Here is a 25063-nt window from a genome sequence, read left to right as displayed (position 1 = left end):
CAGGGTGTTCTACTTAATACGACATTTTGATGCCGTGTGGTTGTCATCGTGTTCTGTGGCGTGATGTCCTAACTTTACATTCCCTCTCCCACACAGGGTGTTCTATTGGACGGACTGGAACCGTGACAAGCCCCAGATCGAGAAGGCCAACATGGACGGCACCAGCAGGATGGTACTGGTCACCTCCGACCTGGCCCTGCCGAACGGCCTCACCCTGGACGACAGGACACAGCAACTCTGCTGGGGAGACGCCGGTAAGGGGAGATAACTCGTGTTGTGGTTGCCACGACTACTTGACCTCATTAGACACAATGAAATGTGAATTCACTTTTAAATATTGGGGAAAGGGATGAATGAAAACTCTGATAGGCATGTTATTACATTTCCTTTGAGTAGTATACCTTACCATGAAGGAGTAGTATGTTGTTTATTTTAAATGAGAGAGTGAGTACGGTTTAACGCCGCTTTAGCAATATTCCAGCAATATCGTGGCGGGGGACACCAGAAATGGGCTTCACACATTGTGCCCACTTGGGGAATCGAACCGGGGTCTGCATCGTGACAAGCGAACGCTTTAACCCCAGGGCTACCTCACCGCCCCTTTTATAAATGAGGCGGGATTACTTGATCACCAGGATCGAACTGATGTCAGATTGTACAGTACCCTGACGTAATTGATTGCAAATTGGTGACAAGAAATCTCTTGGATATTTGATGGCTAAAACTTTAAACAGGTAGTTATTATTTGTTCTGGGGGGCACGGGTGGCCCAGTCGTTTAAGGCGCCGCGATTCGCTGTGCAGAGTTGCGTCTCTTGGGCACGCCAGAAACCTATGATTGTGGGTTCGAATCTCGGTTCGCCCCGATTATGTTTCTAGGTTTGTCAGCACCATACCTGTGCTCGTGAGTTTCACCGAAGTGGTAAACGTCTTAGACCTGCATCACTTCGGGCTTTCCTCCCACATTAAGCTGACATGCCGTGATATAATTGGAATACTGTTAAAAGCGGCGTTAAACCCAACTCACTCACTTACTATTATTTGTTCTGAACACCAGAATTCAGTATCCATCACATGTTTCTTTATACAAGAGCGGTCGGATACTCTTGTGCTTAAAGCGTTCGCTCGTCACGCCTAAGGGCCTGGGTCGATTCCCCACATGGGCAAAGTGTTATGCCCTTTTCTGGCGTCCCCTACTGTGAGATTGCTTAAAGCAATGTTAACCATACTCACTCACTCACGTTATTAAAGCTGACTGTAGTTCTATAAATATTTGTTTCTACTTCTAAATAAAGTAGTCCTCTGTCCTACCCAGGTACGAAACGCATTGAATGTATCCGAAGTGATGGCCTAGGACGCCGGATCCTCTACGACAAGGCCACCTACCCCTTCGACGTCGCCTACTTCAACAACGTCCTGTACTGGTCCGACTGGGAGACGTGAGTAGCGACTTTACCTGTACCTATCACTGAGGCGGGTTAGCATCAGAGGTTCTTATATTACTGGAAAGAGTGGTTCAATCCCGATCTGAACAATATGTCCGTTGCATCAAGCCTGTCAACTTGACGTTGGATGACGTTTGGTGCAACCCTTGAGCACGAGTATGACAAACCAAGGTTCATAGTCGCGGCGAATCTGGATTTCAAACCGCGACCAGCGGATCCTTACAGCTAAGGTGCACAACTCTGTATGACTTGCGATCGCCGGACCACACGTGACATAGCTAGCACCTTGGTACTGATATTTATTTGAACAACTGAATGATTTCCCTACAATAAAGGGGCGGTGGGGTAGCCTAGTGGTGAAAGTGTTCGTTCGCCACGCCGAAGTGCCGGGTTCTATTCCCACATGGGTACAAGTCCATTTTGGTGTCCCACGCTGTAAAATTGCTTAAATACTGCCTACAACAGCGAAAAACCATACTCTCTCACTCTACAATAAACCTGCGTCTCACTGTAACCATACTGCCTCACATTGACCACTCCTCGGGGATATTTCCAGAATAACACTCATGGTATGCTTTCAGCAAGGGAATTCCAAACATCAATCGTGATGGAGGCGCACAGGCCAACGGCCCGCTCAACCTCGCCATCGGCGGCAATGGCCGCGTGTACGGCGTGACAGCAGTCAGAGACCAATGTCCTCGAGGTGAGCAGCTCCTGGATGGTTGGATTAATCCCCTTAGTAAAGATTAAACGTCAATACCAGAGCATAACCAGTCTCGCCATTGGGCACACAACACAAAATTGTGGTTAAATATTATACTGAAAGACCTTGTAAACGCATATTCGTATTTTTGTCACATTTGGCAAAAATCCCGAAAAATCAAAGTAAGTTGCTCTGGGTATTTAGGAATGAGATAATCAAACACAGCAATGGTGTCGTATTGATTCAAATTTAATTCGATGTGTTTGGAGATGGACTTGCAAAAACACATGTTTTCCGATTATATATTGAAGTTGATTGTTCGTTTTCAAAGTGTTTCATTTCACATGTTTATAAATGGATCACTGATACTCAGTGATGACACCGGGTGAGCGTTAGTATGTCGTGCCGCTCACACAATTTGCTTAAAAAGGTGCTTGTTTGCTTCTTGAAACAATAGGGTCTCAGAGGGGGAGATAATCCTTGAAATTGTGGTTGGTTAGTTGGACGACTGTGGGCCAGTGTATAAGACACTGACTGGGTCGGACTAGGGAGTCAATAATACGCCCTGGACCCACTTGCACTAAACGATCTCAGCGCTAAGACGATCGTAACTCCAATACTTTAACATAGGCTTACGTTAGTCGTAGCGCTATGGTCGCTTTGTGCAAGTGGGCCCATGTTTAATAACTCCTCAAGCGGAACGGATTTTGGTCTCACTGGTAAGATTTGACAGGAAAAGGTAAAGTCAAATATCCTTACCTTACCTCTTTACGTTTCAGTTACCAATGGCTGTGCAGTTAACAACGGCGGATGTCGTTACCTGTGTCTACCATCACCAAGCGGAGGTCGTTCCTGCGCATGCCCAGACGATATTGACCCAAGAAGGTGCAACGAAGTGGCCTTGATGAAAAAGCGGAAGTGACGTGTCGGAGACGTTGACTGAACATTATCATTGGAATGAGAGTGTGGCTTAAGTGATCTGAGTGGGTCGTACAACCATGGTGCTATTGGAGATGCTCGTTTTACTCTCAGTGTTCTAGTGTGCCAAAGTACTCGTGTATATAGGGTATATTATGACTGTATCGAGCCGACGACTATATGTAACTACACAGCCATGCTTTATAACTCCTCGTCTCTATACCGCAAACTCCTTAAACGGTAATAGCAACGCTTTAACGTCAACGCAAGAGTTCTCTCTTTTAGAATATAGATTTCAGGAAATAAGTCCCCTTGATCATTGCGTCACATCTTGGATCTCTTCATGGAATTGCTCAAACAATATACAGTAAAAGTGCCTTGGAGTCGAGCTCTTTCAGAACAGGTACGACTTTTATCCCCTCGTCTTCTAAGTCAGGACAAGAGACTTGAGATGCTCAATACTCAATAGGCTTGCAAATAAGAAAATGCGAGCCATCGTTTTAAGTGTATCATATGTGTATTATGTGTTGTTTAGTACTAGATGTATTTAACATAGGGTACCATTGTAGCAGTGTTGATAGGGTTCCATTGTCGAACTGTAGCAGTGTCGACATGTGTGAGGCCACGGTGACGATAGGTTTGTTCAGATGAATCTGAGGCTGATAACAACAAATATATGTTTCATGCGTTATGTACAAACACCCTCCTCTAATATTTATAAATATCAAGGGAGCGCTTTTTGGTAGTTTTAATTTTTTAACAATTTAATTGTTTCAACAATAACTTCAGATGCCTCTGTTTGTATATGTATAAGGCCTCCAAAACAGATTTGTTCGTCGGTCGGATTTTGGTCAAAAATGAGCTGCTGCCGCTACTCGATACATAAATATGTTGGAAGGGGACAAGCCCGACGAATATCTCATAAAAACAACGAAAGCCCAGCTGACTCCCAGACAACATATACTAATTGATCTAGCCTTATTTAAGTCGTGACCAACAAATAGACACAGGCGCTTCATCTGTTGTTCCTAGTAAGTTTGCTGTTTACTCAGAGGAGGTGATATGTTTCTTAACATTGGCATCGGATTTTCTCATTAACAGGCAGTACAATGTGTCAAACTCTAATGATTCTATTCCCATCTCAGTAAGAAGACCCCAGTAAGAACAGCTTGCCGTAGGTTTACGGTATCTATGTCGTGTAACATCTGCGTGATATTTTTTAAAGCAGTGCCGGTACAGGTTACCTGATGTAAAACGGTGCTACTTGTGAATATAGATGAACGATAGACAATCGCATCTTAGCCTTCAAGAACAAACACAATTAATAGTGACTGGCGGAAATTATTGGTATGATGAGAGGAAATTCAGCTAAGTGGCTTAGTATATACTACTTAAAAGAAGTTAAGAACGTACAAATTCGTTCATATTACTATAGTTAGTCTGTCATGCCAGTGTTAATGGCACGACATGACGGATACATTTTAGTAATACGAAAGAATCGTCATTCTTAACTTCTCTTGAGTAGTAGAGTCATCTCATAAAGATTTTCACATGAACCATGTCATACCTGGCCTACATTTTACAGAGCTGTACATTGTGGCGTACTAACGCGTGGCCTCATGTACCTCCCCCCCTCCCCACCCCCGGGGCCAGTGCTAGGGTAGTTGGGACACACGGTCTCGCTGCCACTGTATTCATTAACCCATTATGCAAGCCAAAGGGCATGTTTTGTACTCAATATTTTCTACATTGACAAATAAAGTGTTTTCTATAAAATAAACTTGTCTTTTGTATGTCTTCTATTAGACATCATTTTGTTTACTGCATGTTCACGCATGTTAATATTTGATTTGAGCTTTGAGTACACACCGGGAAATGTAATTGATTTATTAACGTGTACAGTGTATAATGAGTAAAATGGAATATATAGATTTTCAGACTTTGTTGCACAACATGTTTATTTTACGTTATGTAACATAGCGACTTGGTGATCGAATGGATTGATAAACCATTGTCCTCGCCACTTAAAATAGAATCACGAAATATCGCGATGATCAATTGACGAAGATAGCTTCATGTGTGCTAATACGCATAATGTGAAATCGGCCATTCCGTCGATAAGGAATATTATTTACAGTAATGGCATAAATTGCAAATTCAAGAAAAGTCCATTTTCTGAACGATAAACATCGTCATTGAGTTTTGATCACGTGGTAGCAATGGCCGACTGAGGATCGGCAGGCAGGTGACACTGCGCGACTATATTAAGCAGCGTGTCCAGCGGACGTACATCACCAGCACGAACTGAAAGAAAGACACGTGCAGATGTTTCAAAGCGCTGTTGACCAAGGTCATTGCTGTAGGCGCCATGAAAGCTGAAAATCGCTTAGAGGTCTGACGCAACTTGAAGCACTTGCGTACTCTTCCAAAATGGCGGCGCGACTACCACTTGGTTGCCTTGCCCAAATGAAGAACGTAATAGAAGAGGCTCGCTTTTGAAGATGTAGAGCAGACTGAGGGTGCTGGAATGTCAGCTGCTTTTGCCCATGTAGCAGGGTACCTTATATTCTTGCTATAGTTATATCATTATTCATACATCATCATCATAATCATCTATATGTTCAATGTTTGTCTTGTCTACAGTTGAATATCAGTATCTAACTCTTTAAACAACTCAACACCCTTATTTTCAGTCTCTTGGAATCTCTCACCAGATCTTTCCCTTCAACCTACTGTCTATCTTTAGACATTTTTCACACCTGTAGGGTTTCCCTCAGTCTATTTATATCTTGCATTAAGCACTTCCTTTGATGCTTAATGCAATCTGTCTTCTAATTGGCCACCCTGGTCCTCTACAGATAGCTTCCTTCCATACCTGACTTCCTCCTCACTTCATGTGCTGCTGTTGAGGAAGGACATTTTCTTTTCTCCAGGTATGGAATGGCCACATTTCAATCTGTTTTCATCCGCTTCTGTCAGAAATTAATATCTATATTAGGGTGCTGAATTAAATTGAATAAGATATATTATATCATTTAAAGTAATAATAAATTAGTAAATGGAATATTGATATCATAAAACGTGCTTGTAAAATAATTAACCACATGGTCCATTTTGGCCCATGTGCTTTTCAAGTATCCTATAGTGAACATATAACAGTAATTTAACATTAAAGTTAGTTTAATTATAGTTTACCAATGGCTTTTGTACTTATATATTTAAGATAAATAATACCTGTGAACTTGCAAATATATGACTTCATGTGCTGCTGTTGAGGAGGAAGGACATTTTCTTTTCTTCAGATAGTTCTTCAACAGCAGCCACCCCCTTGTAATAAATCCATTATCGTCATCTGCCTGTGTCTGTGTTTCCCAACGGCCCGAGCCGGATAACTACCACTCCCCCGGCTACACCCATTTCCCAGCTGATCCAGACAAGAATTCTTTGTTCCGCTGTCAAAATCAAATTTTTCTCAGCCGCCATTTTGGTTTGAGAACGAAGCGACCTCAGCGATTGGTTAGATTGCAAGCGGCTGAAAGTTAGCGCCCCACTGTAACGTTTTTTGCTGTACATCGCTTGCCAGCGATTGGCTGTTTGCAGCGCACCCCTAAATATAACTTCTCGCAGTCACCTGACCGTCGAGTCTAACCCGGAGTGTAACCACGTGATCAAAACTCACGTTCTTGTTTAACAACAAACAAACAATTAATCTTCGCGATATTTCGTGATTCTATTTACAGTGTCGAGGACTATAGTAGTGCTCAAACCGCAGTCACACTAGTTTCGATTTCATTCACGATTCTATAATTTACAATAAAGGGAGATAACTCCAACTCGCATGAAACAAAGCTGCTACGGGCCCCTTTCGACTACAAAAAAGAAGACCGGCTACTGACGATTCTCGCACGTGAATTTTGTTTTGAAATAATGAAAGAAACAGAAGGAACGGGAGATTGTTTAGAGCCTTACAATTTGTCTGTATTCAAACTGTTAGTTAAGGGAACACTCATTATCATTATCCATATAGCCTTAGTGACACACATCTCGTGTTATTAATAATAAAAACAACAATGATAATATTAACCATATTTATTAATAATAATATTGAGTATGTTTAAAATACTTCAGGTTTCACACTCTTGAGTAAGCTCAAAGCGCTACATCATTACTTCTTTGGATGATGGATCAGTGTGTTCTCGAATGTCAAAATCAGCTCCCTGGGGAGTATACAAACCACGCTGCTAACGAGACACATGACCAGCTCAGCCTACCGGCTGTGGGGTAGACAGGGGCATATTTCGAAGTCACTTGTCACAAATCATTTTATACCTCTCAGGTTTGATTATTGCATCTTATGGAAACAACCTTTAGCACTGCTGTTGCTGCTCTATGGCATGGGGACCCGTGAAGATCCGGGATATCATAGGTCTTCAGCAACCCCTGCTTGCCGTAAAAGGCGACTGTGCTTGTCGTAAGGGGCTACTAAGGGGATAGGGTGGTCAGGCTTGCTGACTTGGTTGAGTGAGTGAGTGGGTTTTATGACGTTTTAAGCATTATGCAAGCAACATCACAGTTACGGGGCTTGTGGTTAAAGCGTTCGGCCGTCACGCCGAAGACCCGGGTTCGATTCCCCACATCGGTACAATGTGTGAAGCTCATATCGGGCGTACCCCGCCCTGATATTGCTGGAATATTACTAAAGCATAAAATACTCATTGTACCCATGTGAGGAATCGAACCCAGGTCTTCGGCGAGCGAGCGAACACTTTAACCACTTTGCTAATACGCCGCCCCCTTTCTCTTGAACATGGTTATAATGTTTTTGGATATGTTTTATCGGAAAGAGAATCATTAGTTACGACAGAATTGCGAAGGCACTTGCAGATCTCTAGGTTGAGTTCTTGTCGAGTTTTTAAAATGGCAAACATGTCCAACAGGAACCGCAGCAACAGCAAATAATGTTGTTTAGGTTTTAACATTGAGTAGTTTACACAGAGCGGAATGTCCTCCGGCGATCAACATGTGCAAAATTGGAGTATAGATCAAGAACGCAATAAATATGTCTCGCGTTATACTTGTTCCACTTGATTGATCAGCGAAATCAATCTGTTTGCGTCATTTTGCTGCTTTTTAATGTTAGGTTCAGTAACTACACTCCACCTAACAAAGACAAACGCTTCTACTTACTTGAGGCTTAATGTTGTTGTTGTTTGTTTGTTGTTTGTTGTTTAACGCCGTACTCAGCAATATTCCAGCTATATGACGGCGGTCTGTAAATAATCCAGTCTGAACCAGACAATTCAGTGATTGACATCATGATCATCGATCCACGCAGTTGGGACTGATGACATGAATCAAACAAGTATGCGAGCCTGACCACCCGATCCCGTTAGTCGCCTCTTGCGACAAGCATAGTCGCCTTTTACGGCAAGCTTGGGTTGCTGAAGACCTATTCTACCCTGTATCTTCACGGGCCTGTTAAGACCTATTCAAGACCGGTCTTGAGGCTTAATGTTTGAAAAAGACGCTGGACTACATTTTCTGTTTTTCTCGTTTGTGTTTGATTTTGGAAACTGCGTTCGATTCCTAGGTCGTTTGGACCTTCCGATCAATCTCCAATTATTTCAGTTAATCGGGGACTATCCACTACTCGGGGACCGGGGGAAGATGAGGCTGACATCACCATCAACCGATTGCTAAATTGGGTCGCATGAAAGTGGCGAGATTGATTTTTGAAAAAGAAGAAGTTTTTGTCATTTCTTTTTCTGTACGAAATCGGTCAGATATACACAAACAGTCACAGCTAGCTATTCTGTCTATAAAAAGCAACGCCGGGATTTTTTTTCTGAAAGGTTAAACCGAACAATTATTGTATTGGGGTAAACAGACTTAGTTTTTTCAGCTTTTTCTGGAACAAATTTGTTTTCCAAATAATCTAAGGCCCCGTCGATGACATTGTTTAAATTAATGCTTTGAGGCACCAACTTAAAAAAATATTCTGTCCGTAACAAAAGTCCGGACTGTCAATTACGACACCCCAACCCTCTCTCCCCATCCCCCAAACCCGCGAATATAAATGGTCGGTCCCCTAACCTCCCTTTCTCCCGCCCTCCAAGGCAGTTAGACCAGCTCTGCAGGGATGAGCTGTATCAAAGAGATGTAGGTTTGGTGTCAGTGATCTCTTGCGATTATATTATGCGAGTGACATTCTCAAGTGTTATGTTAAACTTTACCCTTTCCTTTTCGCTTTATGTAACGTTTATGCGATGTAAATACCGTAATGCTATAACGATACCGTGAAATTGCTCTGTTGAATCCCCATGATCCTCTGTGATTTACGATCACTGAAAGCGAGGCTCGTTCTCGCGAGATTTAAACGCAACTCACTATATAGACAGCAGTTATCCACAGCAGCGTTCTGCCAGACAATTGCTCAAAATTGCCTACATGTGCGTGCGCCTGGAAATCAGATATTTCAAAGATACTGCACTCGAATCGACTTCAAAGAAAATATTCAATTATAGGATGTTTTGGTAGTTCTATTCTGATCGTACTTGGCAATCAGCGGACTGGGAAACTATGGGATTTTTCCTAGGCGATTAACACACATTTGAAACATAACACGATTGACGATCTAGCTGTGATTGACCTGACTGATATGTTTATGTTAACATTTGCCCGTGATGTACAAATATGGTTCGACATGCGGTTGATGGAAAGGGAGCTAGGAACCTAATTTGGCACGAAACTGGTATTTCCCACTTGGAACTGACTACATTCTGATATGCAATCATCTTGTGTATATAGATCCCACTAAATGTGCCGTGAAAAAGGTTTCGATCATAACGTGATTGGATGGGAAATGATCAGGTCGGATTAAATAACCGTCTTGTACCGGAGCATGCATGCAAACATGCATATAATACCTACAATGAAAAAAACCCACTATTTCCATTTATTTTATTTTGGTTGTCTGGGTTACGTTTATAGAGGGAAGGGATCAATATAACATATTTTCTCTTATTGCGTCAAATTATTTGATTTGGGGGAAAATGGTTTCTGACAATGTATTAAATAGAAGAAAAGATCGGTTACACAAATCAATGTTCGTTTTATAAACCACGTCACTCTTTACAGCAATGTCGAGGATAATGAGCAACTGGAAGACTGGAAGCTTGGCATCGAGAGTTTTTACGAGTTTTTTTTACATCTCGTCATTGATAAGAACATTTTGAATCTTGGAAACAATGGGTAAATATGTATTTTGTTGTTTGTACAAGCTGATTCCATACACCTGTTTCGCAGTAAAATTAAAATTAAAAAGACACTGCGCCACTTTAGGGATTTATTTTATTTATTATATAGTTCCGGACAAATGAAAGTATGCACTTGAAATTTGGATTTGATCAAAATATTATGATACCTGAACGTATTAATCGTGTGAGTGAGTACCCAACGCCATTTAGGAAGCGGTAAAAAATGTAAGAAATGTTATATTCGGGAAAACACTTTCTTCGTAAAGTACAGATTCTAGTACTTTTGGGGGTTGAGACCCATCCGGGATCCGAACCTACACTGCCAGAGTGAGGCACCTAATCGCCAGCACACAAAGTCAGCGATCCAACCCACTCAGCCATCGAAGCTTGTGCATTGATAACTTTCGGTCATGTGAACCGTGCCAATTTACTCTTGTCAGAGGGGTACACAAAGTACGTGATCTAGACTAGCAGTTGTCAGACTTTCATTTTGTGCAAATGTCACATTTGTTACGTAAATATGGTGTATCAGAATAAAAGCTTACACTGTCATCCGAGACTACAGAAAAAGAAATTGAAAAAAATCTGTCGCAAGTAGAATGTTATTTCTCCAATGATACCCCACCATACACTAACATATAAACCGGGGCGGTCGGGTAGCCTAGTGGTTAAAGCGTTCGCTCGTCACGCCGAAGACCTGGGTTCGATTCCCGAAATGGTGTCCCCCGCCGTGATATTGCTGGAATATTGCTATAAAGCGGCGTAAAACCATACTCACTCACTCACATATAAACCGATAGTATACACTTGAAAATTGGCAATGACCTACAAAATTACAAACATTATCAACGTTACTAGGGTGAAAACAGTCGCCGAAACATTGCAAACTTGACCCCCAAACCACCGTTATGACACCGTTTCAAATATATCACCATCGAATAAACTTTTCTTGCTTGTTTCAGTTTCAGCCACGATCAAATGTGGGCGTATACTTTCGCCCTGCTGTTTATAATTTCTCGACTGCTGACATCTAAATTCTATCCCTAACGTCGAGCAGAGTCTGTTTCATTTTATTTGACCGTGAAATAGATACGTGGGATTATGTAACACTAAGAACCAAACTATAAAACCATAAAAAAGATTTTTTTCAATATTTCAGATATTCATAAATTTACTACCAATGACGAGAAAACAAAATACATTTGTAAAATATTTCCAGTCTATCAAATTCCATGCCAAATGTAATTTGAGGTTCACAATAGGTCAGTAAGCGAGATGGTGGCCCCTTGAAACACTCTTGACTTTTAGGCTGCGACAAAACCGTTACGTCTCAGATATTCAATGACGTCATAAAAGAATGACGTCACAGAGCCACAACAGTGACGTCAGTGCAAGTAATAGGGCAAGATGGATCTGACATCAGACGGTGGCTGTTTGAGTAGTGCCTGCGGGTTAGACTTTCTACCGGGGAGTTGTGACATATGCAAGCAGAAGAACGTCCGAGTCGCCTCCTTTCATTGCAAGTCGCACTTCTACTGCAGGAGCTGTTTAGAGTTTGCACCGAAATTCCGTCGACGCAGAGATTTTTCCTGCCCCACATGCAGTGATCACAACAAGCAGCGGACGTCAGAGAATCACCAGGAAGTGGATCGGTTCATGCGCACTCAAACTTCCAGTCAGACAGATGAGGACTTTGAGGAGGTAGTGTTCAATGTTGGAGGATCGAATATCGTGTCCTGGGAACGTAAGTGTTTGACTTCTTTATACTATTTATTCAGCATTATCACACTGTTGGGTAGCCAAGCAGGAAAGGCGTTCGCTAGTCACGACATAAAACCCATTCGATGCTTGAATATAATATGTGATTTGTTTGTTTGTTTGTTTGTTTGTTAAACGCCGCACTCAGCAACATTCCAGCTATATGACGGCGGTCTGTACATAATCGAGTCTGGACCAGACAATCCAGTGATTGACATCATGAGCATCGATCCACGCAATTGGGATCGATGACATGCATCAACCAGGTCAGCGAGCCTAACCACCCAATCCCGTTAGTCGTCTCTTACGACACGCTTTGTCACCTTTTACAGCAAGCATGGGTTGCTGAAGAACTATTCTACCCCGGATCTTCACGGGTCTGTAGAAATACTTTTTACCATAGGGGTGGTCTCCTATAGCATAGTCTCCTTTTATTGCAAGAATGGGTTAATATGTGAAGTCTATTGTTCGTGTCCCCCTATCCCCCCGTCATATGGCTCGGATAATCCTGAAAGTGACGTTAATCTGAATCACTCATTCACCATATGAAACCAGACCGGGGCAGATCCGGTTGAGAATTATTCTTCAGCAACCCATTTTGTCATAAGAGTCGACTAACGGGATCGGGTGGTCAGGCTCGGTGACTTGGTTATATCGTTGTATCCGAACTGCGTAGGCCGATGCTCATGGTGTCAATTACTGGATTGTCTGGCCCAGACTCGATTATTTACCAACCGCTATCATTCTGCTGAGTGCGGCGTTAAACATCAAACATATAATAAGAAATCAAAACATTTCGGGTGTTTCCCAATGACGTTTGCTATGTCGAACAGTGTCAGTCTCCACTGCGGGATGCTGAAAGTTGTCCTCAGGAATAGTTCTTATCGTGTGCCCTGAAGACCCGTGTTATATTTACATTATATAAAGTAACTACGCGATAAATCGCAAAGAACAATGAAGAACGAGGCTTTATTTAAGAAACGTATTTAAGCGACGAAGGTGAGTTGTTTATTGTACAATAAAACACTGCAGGGAGAATGAACCACTACCGGTAATAATGTTAAAAGGTGTACATTTTCCTGACATCCTAAGGAGACTGTGAATAATGTTGATATCTCATATAAAAAATAAACGACTCATGGTTAATTCTCTCTGCACTATTTTATTGTACGATAAACAACCGCCTATTGCCATAGACAGGCTGCCTCGGGAAGCATACTCCCCAGGGAGCTGAGAATGAAAATCGATTGCACACTGACCCATTGACCGGGGTAATAATATGGCGCATTGAGCATGCTTTACAGCGTGGATATGGCCCAGTATAAATAAACACATTACAATATAATAATAATAATAATAATAATAATAATAATAATTATTATTATTATTATTATTATTATTATTATTAAGTGAAATTATGAAATATGCTGTGGTGTTTTTAAACTTAGATGTCAACTTCTGTTTTTATTATGATTTTTAAAATTTTTGGTCGCAATTGAGAAATTTCAGGTCGGCTGATCCTTATGTCAGGTACTATAAGATCCTCCAAGCTGTATTCAATGTATAGTACCAGTACACAGTACAGTACGTGTTGCCATGGTCGGGCACTTTACAACATTACCATCATGTAGAAAAAAGCAACATGCGTATTTCCAGTGATATAAACAAAGGGATCACATAGAGACATGGCTTCAGTGCACGTGGAATGGAAGTCTCTAGAGTTTGTAAACATTGTGTTTGTGACATTTCGACATATAATATCATAGCTTTAAAATATCGTCAACATGATCGTAAAGAATAGTGAATAACATTCTTGAAGGTTGTCTTTGTATGTAAACAGAGAGACAAAAGAGAGAATACCGAGTTTGTGTTTTATGTAATTTAAAAAGGAAAGAACTGTTGATTATGTCTATTTAACCATGACTCAATAATGAGTGCGTGAGTGAGTATGGTTTTACACCGCTTTTAGCAATATTCTAGCAATATCACGGCGGGGGACACCAGAAATGGGCTTCACACATTGTACCCATGTCGGAAATCAAACCCGGGTCTTCGCTTTAACCACTAGGCTACCTGACCGCCCCTACTCAATAATGCAACAATGTGAAATGATTAATCTGTGGCTGTGTTAAAAGAAAAAAGGTTGAATGAAGACTAGGGTATGAAATGAATTTTTAACCATGTTTGAAATGAAACATTTGTCCCGAAAGAAGCAAATTTATCGATTTTCAAATACCCATCAGCATTAGTGTATTATGCGAATTTAAAAATAAATAAATAATTTTTTTAATTATTTTTTTTTAAAACACGTAGAAGTATTATTTGAGTGCTGAATAAGCACCAATACAGTTCATCTGGGATTTCGAAATAAACAAGCAAATTAGAAACTCTAATACAGACCAATTACCAGCAAGTCAACATCAAGGTACTGCTAGTTGACCGACTTCCGACATCCGCTCAGTAACGTGCCCGGCAATAAATGTTCAAAATAGTACAAAAACACAATAGTGTTGATATTTACATTTGCCTGAAGATAGGAGGAGATCGGATTTTCAACGAGGCTTTTTAAAATAGACAATACAACGTGCTGAGCTTTGTCAAGGACAACGGTCGAAATAGAAACTCGCGAATCATCACTTGATGCCCACTGCGAGAAAGTAGAATATCAAATTCAGAAATTTCGAAATATGTCTTTTTGTATATGAATTTAAATGTCACTGTATATGTTTGTTCGCCGGATTTAAATATGAAAAATGGTGAACGCGTATTTACACATGGACAAATTGGGCAGCAATCTTATAACGAGCCGAAAAGTACTGATGAACATAAAACAATATTATTCCAGTTCTAGATTAATAAAATTCATTTTGATTGGTTCAAAACAATGTTTATAAAATGCAAAGTTTTTGAAAACCATTGATGAAATAATCCTCTCTAGATATATATTAAATATCACCGTAATCTGTTGCATATTTGGGGGCACGAGTGTGGCCCCAGTCGTCTAAGGCGCCGCGATTCGCTTTGCAGAGTTGCGTCCCTTGGGCACGCCAGAAACCTATGATTGTGGGTTCGAATCCCGGTTTGCCCCGATTATGTTTCTAGGTTTGTCAGCATCATACCCGTGCTCGTGGTAAACGTCTGATACCTGCATCACTTCGGGCTTTCCTCCCACATTAAGCTGACACGCCGTGATGTAACTGGAATACTGTTAAAAGCGGCGTTATACCCAACTCACTCACTCACTCACTGTTGCATATTTGCTCTGTACGGACTAAGCCAAGTCAACATGGCATCCACCACTGTAGGGGTGACAGGTTGTAGACATTAATTAATTACAAAAATGCTGAACAAATTAATTTCTCAAATAAATTAATATATCGCAGTGTATTAGTTTAAAAAAAAGTTGTACTTAAGTACCATTAAGTTTGAAATAACTCCTCAGCTACAGTAATATATACACAGAGTGACTATCCCTCCTCCCCTATGCTTCACATGGCTGATCTACTTTATTTTTCACTGCCCATGGCTGTCAAAATAGCTGTTCACGGGGACAGTGTATTTACGAACGCCGATCTATAAGTATGTTCACCATTAACGAGAAGAATTACTGATACAAATGAGCCTCACTGCCAACGGAACCACCCTAAAGTATGGCGGAACACCACCGTTTTTAGCTGAGGACGAGTCAGCATTGTATGACACGAGAGAATCTGAGAGAGTCCTCATTTTTGTACTTCGTATTGTGTGGCCATGAGACAGTTGTTTGTGTCAGTATTACTTAACTGCGAGTGTTCAGAAATAGATTTCATCATGTCAGATAAACTATTGTTAGGATATCGAACGCATACAATTCTAATAGGTTTTAGGTAACCATTGTTATACGCATATGTTTCCAAACCAGATGTTTTTGTTTAAATTACACACACACACACACACACACACACACACACACACACACACACACACACACACACACACACACACACACGGAGAATATCAAATGGTCATTCCCAAAGTACAAATGCAAAGTGACCAGTGAAAAATCATTAACAAACAAACAAACAAACAAATGCAAAGGACCCACAAAATGTTAAATAAATTAGTAATATCTCAGACATTTAGATGAAAATACTCGCGTTCAATCACGTACGCATGCAACTTAAGAAAACCTGAGTGGGCAAACGATAAAACTTAACGCGATTGTTTTCTTGACTTATGACGTCATTCATCAAGGCCACTTCTATTCCTAGTTATGAGATTTACGTACTTTTCAATAAAAAATAACATCGTTTATTACCTATCTGTTTCTAAAGGTTTATTTATTCGATGTATCTGCGATCAAGACTAAGCGGCCCCACTATTGTCAGCAACCTAGTTTTGGCGCTGGGGGAATTTGGATTATGTATATTGAAATCCTTTCCAATCAATACATTCGCAGTTCTAAACAACATCCTGATATCTAGAGATGGCGTTTTCTTCTAGAAATATTTCCCGAAGCCCTTGAAAATATAAAACATTCTTTTGTAACTTCACGTTGCTGTGAATTTAAATTAATTCAACTGTCATTCAAACTAAAAAACATAGTGTAATTAGTCACGCGATGGCTGCATTTACAATTTTATTCTCAACGTATTTGCGGTATTTCCATATAAGATTTATTTTACATAATGCTAAAAACAATGGTAGTTATTATCGCGTATATATTCCTCTTCTAAGGAGAATAATCAAAATGATTACAGGTATTTAAAAATCACACTTCACGGCACATATTACCGAAGAAGCGTGAATTTTGATGCTCAATCGCAAAGCATTTCGCTGTGCAGAGTTGCGTACCTTTGGCACGCCAGAAACCCATGATCGTAGGTTCGAATCCCGATACTTGCCGATTATGTATCTAGGTACATCAGCATCATAACGTGCTGGTGGCTTTCACCGAAGTGGTAAACCTCTTACACCTGCATCACTTCGGGATTTCTTCCCACATTAAGCTAACAAACCGTGATATAACTGGAATACTGTTCAAAGCGCCAGTAACCTCAAACCACTAACTTAAGTTTTCATAATAGTTCTTGTTGTGACTAGATCATAAATGTCAATATGTTTCCAATATGATCTGATACCATAACTGGAACTCCTAACTGCTACAAGAATCCTTAAAACAAATTTGCTGTCTTGTAAAAACACGCGTCACTATTTAGAACAGCGAATTGTATATAATTGAATATGGCATTTGTAGCAGCAGGACAAGTTGGTTATATAAAGTAAGTCATTCGTGCACTTAGCACCTGACGGCGTGCGAGCTAAACCTCAATTTAATAATTGATATATTTTCCCGTAAAAACCGAGCCTCGTTTTCGAGTGAGACCTACTTACAGTAAACAGTTTGCCAGCAGACGACAGATTCCCCCACTCGCCTCTGTCAACTGGACAAACGGAGGCGTTTTCTAAAATAGCTGTGTTTGGTTACTTTCATTGGTTTTCCATGTTGCGAAATATATTTACTGAATATTAATGCTTTTTCACATAGGTGATAAGGTTTATTCATTTCATGATTATTACCATCTTTGGTAATTTTTTCAAACTGTATCCATACTTGACAAGGTCTAAATGGGCTATTATCATGATATACGGTATCATAGATTTCTCCTCAGGAGGAATACCATTATTCCCACTTTTGTTTGTATTTTCTCCACAAGTACCTGCTTTTTTATGTCATTTTGAACATCTTTTGATCGGATACCTCTGGGAGAGGTTTTGGGGGAATGCTTGCATTCTCCTCCTGGTCTCGAAGAAGGTTGGTTGGTTGGTTTGTTGTTTAACGCCGCACTCAGCAATATTCCAGCTATATGACGGCTCATGATAAACATGTAAACTGTTGCAATGATAAAAATTAATTCAGCTTTGATAAAGAGATCTATAAATCCACGTACATTCAGAAGATGCAACATTCCTTAAGGTTTTAAGGTTCTACATAGTGAGTGAGTTTGGTTTTACGCCGCTTTTAGCAATATCACGGCGGGGAACACCAGAAATGGGCTCCACACATTGTACCCATGTCGGGAATCGAACCCGGGTCTTCGGAGTGACGAGCGAACGCTTTAACCACGACGCTACTCGACCTACATATTTTAATGCACACACTAACCCATATGCTACAAATGTACTCTTGATATTTTCGACTTGAGAATTCAATAGTTTTAGAGTTGTCAGACTACCAATATGTTCATACCTTTTTTGAATAATCTCTTGTGGTGTCCGTTGGATAATAAACAGTGAGTAAAACACATGGCATTCCAAGTGAGTGCCAAGAAAATAACAGTTGAACGCACAACTTAGCTATGATAGAGCATAAAAAGGCAATATCCAAGATATAATCCAAAAGTAATGATTCACAACAGTAACAGTAGTATTCTGTTACAGCAGACGATAGGTTTGAGCCAATTATTTAACTGATGGAGGTCACGTGACACGTAATATGACACCGTATACGGCCACTAAAGACACAATGACTAATAATAACCCACCGACGGAGGTACACGAGCTTTACAATGTGACACAGTTCATCAGGATGGGGCGTTAAACTCAAATCACTCACTCACTCACCGATCTTTCCTCCACAGGTGACCCCGTGTGTTCAGACGAGGAGTCCGACCTCACCGGGAACAATGACGAATGGGAAAATCTGCTCAGGACAGTGTCACGTGACACGCAGCAGCAGCCAACATCCGGTGTCGAGCAGCCAATAGCGAGACAGACGTCATATGTGAATCACAAAATACAGCAGTCTTTTGAAGAAAATGGTCCGATGACGAGGTTTATTACCAAGCCAGGAATTATGGGAATGGCACCTGCTACGTCATATCTACAGTTAAAGCTCCCAACAGCAGAGCCTTCTGAGTCCAGTAAATCGTCCTCCATCAGCTCCGGGAGCTCTTCACCAGCTACACCCTCAAACAAAAGCCAGACGTCTTCAATGGAAATCAAGACTAGCAAAACCAACTTCAGACTCCTAGGTCAAACGAAGCATATTTTTGGGCCCAACTCTTCCTTCTGCAGCAGCAACGTTTCCAAGTCTAGCGACAACGACGACAGGGATCGTCTGGAGGTGAAAGGATCGCCCATTCGTCACTCCAGGCAGGCGCAGTGGCTCTTCAATGCAAGCCCCGGTGAGGCTTTATCTTTATCCTATCTTTGTTCCGCCTTCAGTTAATACATGGTTTATGTTGACGCCATCTTCGTGAAGATAGGGGTTAGAATTGGTCTTCAGCAACCAATGCTTGTGGTAAGAGGCGACAAACGGGATGGGGTGGTCAGGCTCTCTGGTTTTGGTTGATTCATGTCATCGTTTCCTAAATGCGTAGATCGATGCTCACGATGTCAATCACTGGATTGTCGGGACTGGATAATGCGGAAGTATTATATAAACCGTCAATGCCATAGAATAAACAAACGTCAATGTCTCGATTAACCTCCAAAACTGAATCCGTTGGGCGTAAAAGGCAAAAATAGGATGAACATTATATGAGGGAGTGAGTGAGTGAGTCGGGTTTAACGCCGCTTTTTACAGTATTACAGTTATATCGCGGCGTGTCAGCTTAATGTGGGAGGAAAACCCGAAGTGATGTAGGTCTCAGACGTTTACCACTTCGGTGAAACCCAGGAGCTCGGGTATGGTGCTGACAAACCTAGAAACTTAATCGGGCTAATGCCGATTTTATAGTGCTAGCCCACTGAGATACCAGCCGCAGTTTAACTTTAATACCCCACACAGACACAGGATACTGCCGCCGATCCGTCCAGTCCTTGTTTTAGCCCCTTTAATGCCGAGCGTCAGACAGAGTAACGTCTTTTGGTATGCCGCGACCGGGGATCGAACCCCGGACCTTTCGCTCTCCGGGCGGACGCTCTACCACTAGACCACGGAGGCGGTCGAGCATATGCAGAGCCTTCTTGTCTCCATTTGGAACACGATGCCGTGTTGTCAGTCCTCCCTGCTCCATGTCCTCCCGTCCTCGGCTACAGGTCCCTATGTCCTCCCGTCCTCGGCTACACGGCCCTATGTCTTCCCGTGGTCGGCTACACGGCTCTAGGTTCCCCCGTCCTCTGCTACACGGCCCAGTGTCCTCCCATCCTCGGCTACACGACCCCATGTCATCCCGTGGTTTGCTACACGGTCTTCAGTCCTCCCGTGGTCGGCCACACGAGTGACTCCAGCTCCACTGTTTCCTGACCAGGAGCAATGCAAACCTATACCTCCCGTCCTCGGCCACACGACCCTATGTCCTCCCGTCCTCGGCTACACGACCCTATGTCCTCCCGTCCTCGGCTACACGACCCTATGTCCTCTTGTCCTCGGCCACACGACCCTATGTCCTCCGTTGGTCGGCTACACGACCCTATGTCCTCCCGTCCTCGGCCACACGGCCCTATGTCCTCCGTTGGTCGGCTACACGACCCTATGTCCTCCCGTGGTCGGCTACACGACCCTATGTCCTCCGTTGGTCGGCTACACGACCCTATGTCCTCCCGTCCTCGGCCACACGGCCCTATGTCCTCCGTTGGTCGGCTACACGTCCCTATGTCCTCCCCTGGCCGGCTACACGACCCTATGTCCTCCCGTCCTCGGCCACACGACCCTATGTCCTCCCGTGGTCGGCTACACGACCCTATGTCCTCCCGTCCTCGGCTACACGACCCTATGTCCTCCCGTCCTCGGCTACACGACCCTATGTCCTCTTGTCCTCGGCCACACGACCCTATGTCCTCCGTTGGTCGGCTACACGACCCTATGTCCTCCCGTCCTCGGCCACACGACCCTATGTCCTCCGTTGGTCGGCTACACGACCCTATGTCCCCCCGTCCTCGGCCACACGACCCTATGTCCTCCGTTGGTCGGCTACACGACCCTATGTCCTCCCGTGGTCGGCTACACGACCCTATGTCCTCCCGTCCTCGGCCACACGACCCTATGTCCTCCCGTGGTCGGCTACACGACCCTATGTCCTCCCGTCCTCGGCTACACGACCCTATGTCCTCCCGTCCTCGGCTACACGACCCTATGTCCTCCTATCCTCGGCCACACGACCCTATGTCCTCCGTTGGTCGGCTACACGACCCTATGTCCTCCCGTCCTCGGCCACACGACCCTATGTCCTCCGTTGGTCGGCTACACGACCCTATGTCCTCCCGTCCTCGGCCACACGACCCTATGTCCTCCGTTGGTCGGCTACACGACCCTATGTCCTCCCGTGGTCGGCTACACGACCCTATGTCCTCCCGTCCTCGGCCACATGTCCTCCCGTGGTCGGCTACATGGACCCATGTCCTCCCGTGGTCGGCCACACGGCCATTTGTCCTCCCGTGGTCGGCCACACGAATGACTCACGCTCCACTGTTCCCTGACCAGGAACAATGCAAACCTAACAATAACAAAAATACAACTATGAGACCCTTATCAAAATACATCACCTTCGAATAACCATTCTCTTGTTTGTTTCATTTTTAGTGGTGTTTAAACCTTCTTTTGGCTGGCAGTAAATGATTATTGGTTAACAATGGGGTTCAATAGATTGCAGGCAGTCTTTCAACGCAAAACATTATCTGCTTGTTCTATGACAGAGGACTACACCGATGACGCCAGGAAGAGACGCCCCAACACTCCGGTGAGTTCTCGCACAAGCGGCAGCCACGAGGGGCACAGCAGGGGCGGCTCGGCGACGTCGTTCGAGCGCTGGATGGAGGAACTGGGTGCGGTCGAGGGGCCATTATTCAAGGATAGTGACGCCCCATTCTCATCGGAGGAGAAACTACCGGAAGTCGAGAAAGATGACTTCTGGGATATGTGATATATTTCTCTTTGGCTTGAATATCTTGGTCTATATGATAACAATCTTTCATAATCGGATGTTTGGTATGATACATTGTGATATAACAGTTTATTTTGAATGATATCTTGTATGGTTGATATTTCTGATGCCACTTGTCGCAACTGCATTCAGTGACCGACAAGTATATGATAATATATAACCTCAAATTTCTCCACAACTTAGGAAGCGTCTTAAACATGGCTTATCGTTTTAGTAAATACTACATCAGAATAACCTATGAAGTGCTACTTTATATACGTATATATATACGTATAAAGTCAAACTTGATGAATATATATATGTCATGTCAAATGAATATGGTAGATACAAGGCTATGTTTTCCCCCTGTTTCGTAACGCATATGGATGGTAATAAACTATATTTGTGTTGACATTGGCCGAGTATGTCGTTTATACAGTGGTATGGTAAAAATATATCTGCTCGATTTATGGTAATGATGTTACCACGTGACACTGAGGTTGAAAGTTCGGTCAATGAACATGGGAGTTGTGTGATTTCGTTAGATCACCTGGCTCAGTTTGCATGGCGCAATCCTCGTGATCACTTATGCCACAGCCAGGGAGGACTATTATGACAATGATGACGTTGAGGAGAAGGGATTGAATAACTAAGAAGGATCTGCTTGAGTTGCACGGCCGCTGTGGGAGTTGTCTTAGGGCGGTGTCATAGTTAGCTGATATTGAGTTCCACTTATAACACGGCGTGTCAGCTTAATGTGGGACGAAAGCTCGAAATGATTCAGGTCTTAGACGTTTTTCCCGTTTTGATATGGTGCTGACAAACCTAGAAACATAATTGGGGCGAACTGGGATTTGAACCCAGAATCATCGGTTTTTGACGTCCCCAAGGGAAACAACTCTGCACACTGTCTGGGCTATCCGTGTCCCCGAATCAATATTAGGGTACTACCAACGAGAATAGTATACTTCACATGCTATTAGGTATTTAACTTTTGTTATACGCGTATATAAGATAGCTACGCGATAAATCGCAAGGAACATCTGGACGTCATTTCTGGAGATTCGAACGTCGAACTTGATGACGTCGTAAATTGGACGACGTTATTTTCTATAGGGAAGAGTCTTGTGAGTTTCTCCCCATAAATGTAGCTGGGAGAGATCTGACAATCGGCACTGGGAGAAAAGGTACAGAAATCGACGTGAAAACCTTGAGAATATGCGAGAAATAACAAATTTAAACCCCTTGTTAATAAAATGGACTTCTCCGACATTTCTGAGGTCGGGTTCTATTCGGGGAGTCATCATTATTAAAATTTGGGTGACTATTTTTAAAGCCAGTACATTTGATCAACATCCTTAAAGAGGCTGTACATAATGTAAATTGTTGATATCTCATATAAGAAATAAACGACTCGTGGTCGTTGTGTATCATACAAAAACTCCCATTCGTCGTTTGTTTCTTAAATAACATTTACCGTCAAAGCTAATTGCCCCCAAAGGGATAGAATTTTACTAACTTGCGACATGTCTACAGTGTGCTGAACTGCAAATTCAGCTTTTGTTTGCCCGCCCATATATGCAGTATCTTAAAAATCTCTCTGGTGACATTGGTATAAATATATTTGCCACAGTATACCTATCTTATATTGTCTTCTAGCGTTATTACTCACGTTCCATCGCACACGAGCTAGCCTCCCAACCCCCAGATTCTTTGGCTGCCCCCAGTCATCGACCGATACCCAAACCTTGAACTTGAGTGTATGATATATTAGTGTAGTGCATAGACTATGTGGGTTGGAGTGTACACAAGGACATTGTAAGTCTGTTATATATGGAATATCAGAAAGGACACTGCCCCCCCCCCCCCCCCCCCCCCCAACCCACACCCCCCACCCCCCCACCAACCCACACCCGCCCCACATCCCACCTCACCCACCACACCCACACCCACACCCACATTTCTTAGGTACCTGGTATCATCTCTATTTGATAGTAATTCATGAACACCCGCGCGTGTATCGTACAGTGAACCATTATGATGGCCATGGACATATATGTGGACATATTTTGCTGCTTTAATATCCATCAGTTGACATACTCGCACAGCTTGTACAATCATGATCAACATATCTGGAACGACCTCGTGTTTCTGTAAACCCGTTCTCCACTAATCTAATCACACGATGCAATCCGAACTAACTGGGTTCAATATTAATATGTTTTATTTATCATGGCTACTGATTACTGCAATGATTATTCTAGTGTGCTTCAAATTATGCTTAGACTCTTGGCATTGAATGCGTGGAGACGACTGGTTCTCGGAGATGTAAGGTAACCCATCAGTTCTTATGACAGGCGCTGCCCACTCAGTTGCTCTATAATGTTGGCACTGACCTTCTAAAACCGACATCCTCATATTCATCACAATAGGACGTGCTTCAGCCCCCGTTAATTATTTTAAGATGATTTTAAAATATAACTGACGTCATCCACGTGGATGACATTGAACTTGAAAGTTCTTACGTGCACGGGGTTATAAATCAATACAATCCATGTGACGAAATGTCTGTAGAATGTTGTCTCGTTTTAATGTTGACAGACTATCAAATATGACACTAACTTTAAATTTGAAAGACTAAATATATTAATAGGGAATATAATTAGACATAATTTTTGTCATTGATGCGGCAAATTCATAAATGTCCTCCACATGTCTACCATAAAACCTTTTGAAATAAAAGCCACAAAACCCTTTCCATATTCAATAGAAAACCCTACCTAAAGCAGAGTCGATTGTACGACTATATCATGAACATCTTTGTATGATCACTATCAAAAAGTGATGATTCCAGGTGTTCGCGAACACGTGGCGTATCCTTCCCAACCGGTGACACCAGTCACAAACACATGCAAAGGCAGGTCAACTGTTCACCTGAACATGGGAACGTATTGACGTAATCGAGTGATGAGACCCAGTTTAAAATATAACGATTAAACAAGAAGGGAATTCCACGCGCACAGTCTTTTTTTTGCTGATCTGTTTCGTAAGGGATTTGAAGCTGAATTTTTGCTTGGTTTGGCAAAATCAGTTTGGCCAAGAAGTTTAACTTAAGCTTCAGGTATATCGTTGATCTGATA

The 25063-nt window shown here is 42.4% G+C and overlaps 2 protein-coding genes across 2 annotated transcripts in view; both read left to right on the top strand.

The window, feature by feature from the left end:
* Positions 1–4856, top strand: part of LOC139442786 (nidogen-like) — a 62927-nt gene extending 58071 nt beyond the window's left edge. Inside the window, exons 22-25 of the mRNA XM_071223677.1 lie at positions 97–254; positions 1314–1437; positions 2025–2146; positions 2926–4856. Coding sequence (XP_071079778.1) covers positions 97–254; positions 1314–1437; positions 2025–2146; positions 2926–3068 — 547 coding nt within the window. The 3' untranslated portion in view covers positions 3069–4856. The remainder of the gene's footprint in view (positions 1–96; positions 255–1313; positions 1438–2024; positions 2147–2925) is intronic.
* A 6871-nt stretch (positions 4857–11727) lies between these two features.
* LOC139442100 (uncharacterized) lies at positions 11728–21923 on the top strand. The gene is made up of 3 exons (XM_071222898.1): positions 11728–12064; positions 18699–19244; positions 21697–21923. The coding sequence occupies exons 1-3, from the start codon at positions 11728–11730 to the stop codon at positions 21921–21923; spliced, it is 1110 nt and encodes a 369-aa protein (XP_071078999.1).
* Positions 21924–25063: the final 3140 nt, after the last annotated feature.

Source organism: Haliotis cracherodii, unplaced genomic scaffold, assembly GCF_022045235.1.
Source record: "Haliotis cracherodii isolate W230 unplaced genomic scaffold, xgHalCrac1.p SCAF_5, whole genome shotgun sequence".
Classification (NCBI taxonomy): Eukaryota; Metazoa; Mollusca; class Gastropoda; order Lepetellida; family Haliotidae; genus Haliotis; species Haliotis cracherodii.
Note: the sequence above shows the minus strand (reverse complement) of the source record. Positions and strands in the feature narration are given on the sequence as shown.

Bases quoted from the DNA above. Each gene is read 5' to 3' on its own strand.
- LOC139442100 (XM_071222898.1), top strand. From the start codon at position 11,728: ATGGATCTGACATCAGACGGTGGCTGTTTGAGTAGTGCCTGCGGGTTA. The intron at 12,065-18,698 runs GTAAGTGTTTGA...TTTCCTCCACAG, and splicing joins GAATATCGTGTCCTGGGAAC to GTGACCCCGTGTGTTCAGAC. The intron at 19,245-21,696 runs GTGAGGCTTTAT...GTTCTATGACAG, and splicing joins GCTCTTCAATGCAAGCCCCG to AGGACTACACCGATGACGCC.